The sequence below is a fragment of the Cherax quadricarinatus genome, chromosome 57, assembly GCF_038502225.1.
Source record: "Cherax quadricarinatus isolate ZL_2023a chromosome 57, ASM3850222v1, whole genome shotgun sequence".
NCBI lineage: Eukaryota > Metazoa > Arthropoda > Malacostraca > Decapoda > Parastacidae > Cherax > Cherax quadricarinatus.
The window spans coordinates 13,886,914-13,894,003 of NC_091348.1; the positions used below are offsets into that span (position 1 = coordinate 13,886,914).

General features: G+C 39.4%; 1 protein-coding gene across 1 annotated transcript; it reads left to right on the plus strand.

Moving 5' to 3' along the window:
* The first annotated feature begins 977 nt into the window (after nucleotides 1-977).
* On the plus strand, nucleotides 978-7,090 carry LOC128693499 (hemocyanin). The gene is made up of 2 exons (XM_053783203.2): nucleotides 978-2,570; nucleotides 6,191-7,090. The coding sequence occupies exons 1-2, from the start codon at nucleotides 1,007-1,009 to the stop codon at nucleotides 6,610-6,612; spliced, it is 1,986 nt and encodes a 661-aa protein (XP_053639178.1). The 5' UTR covers nucleotides 978-1,006; the 3' UTR covers nucleotides 6,613-7,090.

The window sequence follows — 7,090 nt, forward strand, 5'->3', positions numbered from 1 at the left end:
GGGAACGTGAGTGTGGGTACACTGAAAGAATATGACATAGGTTAGGTAAGGTTTATCAGGAAACAGGACAAGTGTTTCCTGACGCGGGTCTTAGTTACATGATGACCCGACACTAGAGTTTTTGGTCATCTGACCGAGGCTTTCAGCTGGCGTACCGGTCCACTCCTTTAAAAATTACTGTTTTTATAATCATTTAGGCCTCCCTAGCCGCAAAGATGCGACCTATAAAGATGAAACCCGATTCTGACGACGTCGACTGCCTGTTCGCAAGCTGTACTTGGCCTGAAATAAATCACTACAACTAATCCCAACATGAAACGAGTATTATGAGCTACGTACATCAAGGACACAATGGGCTGTGTCGAATATAATTCCAATATAGATGTGTTGATACAATTATTTTTAGGAAAAATACTTTTTATTTCTATTAAATTAAAAGAAACTTGTGAAAACTTCAGATGTAAAGATTTTTAATTAGTGTAATAATGTTCGCATCTTATAACAACACATTTTGAGTATGATGAATAACAATTCAAAAATGGAGTTCTTTTATGAATAAAAAAATTATATAAAGAGAAGATTTAAATGTTGTACAGACTGACTAAATGTTAAAGAATTAATCAGTGCTGAGTCTGGTAACATAGACATCAAAAATTCCCTTTAAATTCTAAAATATTCTTTTAAAAAATAAAGGTGATTCTAGTTAATGGTATTAAATTAGAAGAAACACTGTTAATAACTGTGTAACAAAAACAGAAACACTTGATTCAGTTTACGTCGTGTGTAATTTATGCTCAAAAATAAATTAAGTCGTAATTCATAAAGTTTTCTAAAAAGTAATATTATAACTTTAAAAACTTCGTGCACTGCTTAGGAAAAGAAAAAAAGAGATAAAGAAAATGCAAGACCACCACAGGGAGCTCTACTGAAAAAACGAAAATAATTAAGATATGCTGTTTAGTATATAAGGGAGACTCAGAGGCTGATCATCACAACACCAGCAAACATGCAGTGGACGGTGGTTGTAGCAGCATTCTTGGTGGCCACTGTGGCCGCCCGCTCTGACGTGGCTCACAAGCAACAGGCCATCAATCGTCTACTTTATAGGATCACCAGCCCTATCATGTCGACTTTCACCGACCTTAAGGAGGCAGCACAATCATGGAACCCAAAAGACCACACTGATCAAACCACAGATGGAGGTGCAGCCGTAAAACATCTGATGGAAAAGTTGGAGGATCACACCTTACTCAAGAAGCATCACTGGTTCTCCCTCTTCAATGATCGTCAGCGTGAAGAAGCTCTGTGGCTTGTCGATGTCTTGTTGAATTCAAAAGATTTTGAGACCTTCAAGAACAACGCTGCTTACTTCCGTGAGCGCATGAATGAAGGGGAATTTGTTTACGCTCTTTATGCAGCAGTGACTCACTCTGACCTAACACAAGATGTCGTCTTACCACCACTCTACGAGGTCACCCCCCATATGTTCACAAACTCAGAGGTCATCAGCAAAGCCTATGCTGCTATGATGAAGCAGATTCCAGGTAACTTCAAAATGAACTTTACAGGTAATAAGAAGAACCCAGAGCAGCGTGTGGCCTACTTCGGTGAGGACGTTGGCCTAAATTCTTACCACGTTCACTGGCATTTGGACTTTCCCTTCTGGTGGAAAAGGGATAAGATTGACAGGAAGGGAGAGCTATTCTTCTGGGTTCACCATCAGTTGAATGCCAGATACGACGCCGAGCGTCTTTCTAATCATCTGTCTAGAGTTGAGGAACTCTGTTGGGACTGCATCATTGAAAACGGTTTTGCTCCTCACACTACTTATAAATATGGCGGAGTGTTCCCCACTCGTCCAGACAACAAGAAATTTGATGATGTAGAAGGTGTGGCCCGAATTCGTGACATGAAAGAATTAGAAAGTCGAATTCGTAGTACCATTGCTCTCGGTTACGTTATTAATTCCGACGACACCCATACTAACATTAGTAATGAACATGGCATTGACATTTTGGGAGATCTCATCGAGTCTTCCACCTATAGCCCCAATAATGGTTACTATGGCTCTCTACATAACCAGGCTCACCGCATCTTGGGTGCGCAGGCTGATCCTAAGCTAAAGTATGATATGCCTCCAGGAGTCATGGAACACTTCGAGACGGCCACCCGTGACCCTGCCTTCTTCAGACTCCACAAATATATAGATGGACTCTTCAAGGAACACAAAGACAGGTTGCCACCTTATACCAAGAGTGATTTCCTCTACAGTAATGTAAAAATCACTGACGTCGAGGTCACTGAACTCTCCACCTATTTTGAAGATTTTGAGTTCGACCTGATTAATGCTCTAGACACATCAGAGCACGTCAATGAGGTTTCTGTCAAAACACACGTATCACGCCTGAACCACAAACCATTCACCTTCAAGATTCATGCTAACGCAGAACGCGACGACAGAGTCACTATTCGCATCTACATATCCCCAAAGCGTGATGAGAATAACATCGTCCTTCACATTAACGAGCATCGCTGGGGAGCCATCTTACTCGACACCTTCTGGGCCGAAGGTAAGTTTTGCTACATTATATAACCATTTGCACTCAAATATAGGAACCTGTCACCATGCTAAAGGTTCTTCCTAACAGAGTCGGAGGTCTCGGAGCATGGAACAAGTACACGCTCAAATTATTTTTTAACATGTGACAAAATCGCCACCAGCTTTCTTGTCCAGAGACTGTTTTATCCAGAGAAGAAACAGCTGCAATATTCTGGAGAATGCAGGAAGTGTTTGAACTCTAGGCTATATGGTAGTATACTAGTGAGTTAGCCTGTACTTTTGAGATAACTAGCCGAATATTATATACAGTGGTCCCTCGTTGTTCGTAATTAATCCGTTCCTGGAGCCGTTACTATAAACGAAATTTACGATTTACGAATCAATTTTCCCCATAAGAAATAATGTAAATACAATTAATCCGTTCCTGACACCCAGAAGTATTAAAACAAAAAAAAATTTAACATGAAATATGCATGTAGTACATAAACAATACAATGGGAAATGATGAATGCAACATTAACAGCATAACACTTACCTTTATTGGAGATTCTTCTTAGTGTATGAGAGACTGGAGGAGGAGAGAGAGTGGGTTGTTTATAGTTTGGAAGGGGAATCCCCTTCCATCAACACCTCAGGTACCATTTGCTTTTTCTGGGGTTGCTTCTCTTCTCTGTTTCTTAATGCCACTAGGACCACCTTGAGAGTCACTGGAGTCCTGTCTCACAAAATAACTGTGGAGAGAGCTCTGTTTCTGGCGTCTCTTTAACACTTCCCTAAAATGGCCCAAGATTTTGTCACTGTACATGTTGCCAACCTGGCTTGCAACAACCTTGTTAGGGTGATGTTTCTCCATAAAGCTTTCCATCTTACCCCACATAGTAAAAATCTTTTTAATTTCTGAAGAAGGCACCTTCTTCCATCTCTCTTCCTCCTCTGCAGCAAGATTCTGAGCTCTTCCTGCTGAAGCTCTTGCAGCTCCTCAGTGATGAGCTCTTCATTGTGGTCTTCCACCAATTCTTCCACATCCTCCAAACTCACATCCAACCCCATGGAACTCCCCAGTGCCACAATTGATTTTACAACAGACATAGGCTCATTAGGGTCAGTCCCAAATTCTTCAAAATCCCTCTTGTCGACACAATCTGGCCACAATTTTCTCCAGGCAGAGTTCAAAGTCCTGGTAGTCACTCCCTCCCAAGCCATACCTATAAGGGTTATGCAGTGGAGGATGCTGAAGTGTTCTCTCCAAAATTCCCTTAGGGTCAAGTGAGTGTCTGTGGTCACAGTCAAGCACCTGCGAAACATTGCTTTTGTGTAGAGTTTTTTAAAGTTTGCAATAACCTGCTGTTCCATGGGTTGGAGGAGAGGAGTGGTATCCGGGGGCAAGAACTTTACTGTGATGAACCCAAACTCCTCGAAAATTAGGTCATCCAAGTTTGGAGGATGAGCAGGTGCATTGTCCATTACTAGCAGGCACTTGAGATCCAATTTCTTTTCCAGGAGATACTCCTTCACACTAGGGCCAAACACTTCATTGAACCACTCGACGAAAATTTCCCTCGTGACCCATGCCTTACTATTAGATTTCCAAAACACACACAATTTACTCTTCATAATATTGGTTTTCCTGAACACTCTGGGATTTTCAGAATGGTACACTAGTAATGGCTTCACTTTGAAATCCCCACTAGCATTAGCACAGAACATTAGCGTCAGCCTGTCTTTCATAGGCTTGTGTCCTGGCATTGCCTTTTCCTCTTGTGTAATGAAGGTCCTCTTTGGCATTTTCTTCCAAAAGAGGCCTGTTTCGTCACAATTGAACACTTGTTCAGGTTTCAGTCCTTCAGCCTCTATGTACTCCTGGAATTCATGCACATATTTTTCAGCCGCCTTGTGGTCCGAACTGGCAGCCTCACCATGCCTTACCACACTGTGCATGCCAGTACGGTTCTTAAATCTCTCAAACCAGCCTTTGCTGGCCTTAAATTCACTCACTTCACCACTATTTGCAGGCAATTTCTTTACCAAATCTTCATGCAACTGCCTAGCCTTTTCACAAATAAACGAAGTCATAAGAGTATCTCCTGCTAATTGTTTCTCATTTATCCACACCAATAATAACTTCTCAACCTCTTCCAGTACTGGTGATCTCATTTTTTGTCAGCATAGTTACTCCCTTTGCAACAACAGCATCCTTTATTTCATTTTTCTTGGCCACTATGGAACATAAGGTTGTGCAGGGTTTCTTATACATCCTGGACAGTTCGGCCACACTTGCACCACTTTCATATTGTTCAATGATGGTTTTCTTAAATTCAATCGTATTTCTCACCTTCTTTACCACAGGCTTGGCACTAGGAGCTTTCTTTGGAGCCATTGTAGCTTATTTAGTACTTGCAAGCACTAAAATAAATGGAATATTATGAAATATTTTGCTGGAGCACGTGAGGGGACCTTCGCTCACTGGTAAACAATGCCAGACTGGCTGCCGCCCTGGCTCACGCCGTGGGTACGCGTCCCGGACGAACTACGACTCGCGAGTCAACCTATGAAAAGCGAGTCCATGTTTATACGAAAATACCTCTATGATTGGCGAATGTTACGATTGCCGGGAACTACGAAAAGCGGGGGACCACTGTATTATATTATTTAATTTCTGTAATACATGTGATAACCATTGGTATACAGCAGGGGTGGGCAACTTCTTCGATAAGAAGAGCCACATATAATATTTTTCAAACATTTTTAAATCTTCGAGAGCCACAGAAAATATTATTTTAAAATTGTATTAACAAATAATAAAAAACTCAACTATAAAATAGTCCTCCTCACCAAAGCAGAATAACTTTTATCTCTTCTCGTTGAAGACTTTGATTGAGTCTTCATTTTTGCAATTAATAGTTTAAAATTTGGCTAGTATGATAAAACTGTTCTAAAAAAGCTCATTGACGTGGCTGTTAGTGAAAATAGCACGATATTTTGACTTGATAAATTTCATTACAGACAAGAGAGATTCACAGCAGTAAGTTGTCCCAAAAACAGAGTAGTTGGAGCCAGTTTTTTGAAGATTAGGATACTTTGCTTCTGGGATTTGTTTTCAAAAGTCAGTTAGAGATGAGCTTTTAAGTACAAGCTTTAAACTCACATCTTCCTGCAGCTCAATAAGCTCTGTTTCTGTTGACAAAATAATGTGAATTACCCGTATATATACGTCGTGCCGAATAGGTAAAACTTGCGATTTTGGCTGAAATAACAACGCTCTTCTTGCCGAATAAGGCAAGCGAAAATTTGTGTATGAAATAACTTCGCAAAAATTATTCTGAATCTAACGAAAAAAACATGTTTCATTGAGTCTCTATATCATAAATTTTTTGTAAACTAATGTAAAATATATTTAGTTGGATTATGATAAATTGCGCTTGTTATAATAAGGTTAGGTAAGTTTTCTAAGGTTCTTGTGGCACAAAATTATTAATTTTTACATGAACATAAATGAAAAAAATTATCTTTAAACGTATAAGAAAAAATTTAAGAAAGGACTAATTTTAAATGGGAGCCGCATGCGGCTCTAGAACTGCACTCTGCCCATGTTTGGTGTATAATTTTATAATATATATATTTGCATTTCAGTACGTGCGGGAGACAACGTAATCAAGCGTAAGTCTTCCCAGTCATCGGTGGCCATCGTTGATCGGGTGTCCTTCCCCCAACTAATCCACGATACTGACGAGGCTGTGGCCAACAACGCTGAGCTGCCTCATAAGGACACTCGTGCCTGTGGTCATCCCCAGAGACTGCTGCTGCCTAAGGGCACTCACGACGGCTTAGAATTCTGGCTAAACGTCATCATTACCAGCGGAAGCGATGCTGTGCATGAAGACTTAGTCGAAAACGAACGTGGCAGCAACCATGGTTACTGTGGTATTCATGGTGAGAAGTACCCTGACAAGCGCCCAATGGGTTTCCCCTTCGATCGTCGCATTCCTAATCCAAAGGTGTTCAAGGTGCCAAACCAGCACGATCAAGTCGTCAAGATTTTCCATCACTCATAAAAACTCTTGATTTTCTATACAGGGATTTTTGAAGGAAGAATTGTGCCAAATATGTTATAAAGATGATTTTATTAGCTGACACAAGTTACGTATATATATATATATATATATATATATATATATATATATATATATATATATATATATATATATATATATATATATATATATATATATATATATATATATATATATATATATATATATATATATATATATATATATATATATATATATATATATATATATATATATGTATTTCAGTTAGATCTTTTAAAGTTTAAATTGTATTTCACTGCAGCTTGTAAAATGTTTACAAAAGGTAACCAAAAGGGTTTCAAACATCAACGAACCTTTGGACCCAGACGAGGCTGTTCATAGAAAGCTTTACGGTGTAGCTAACATTGTATGCTTGTATTTGGAAAAAAAGTTTTTATCCAGCCTATTTTTAAATAAATACCCTCATTTGTTTCTGCAA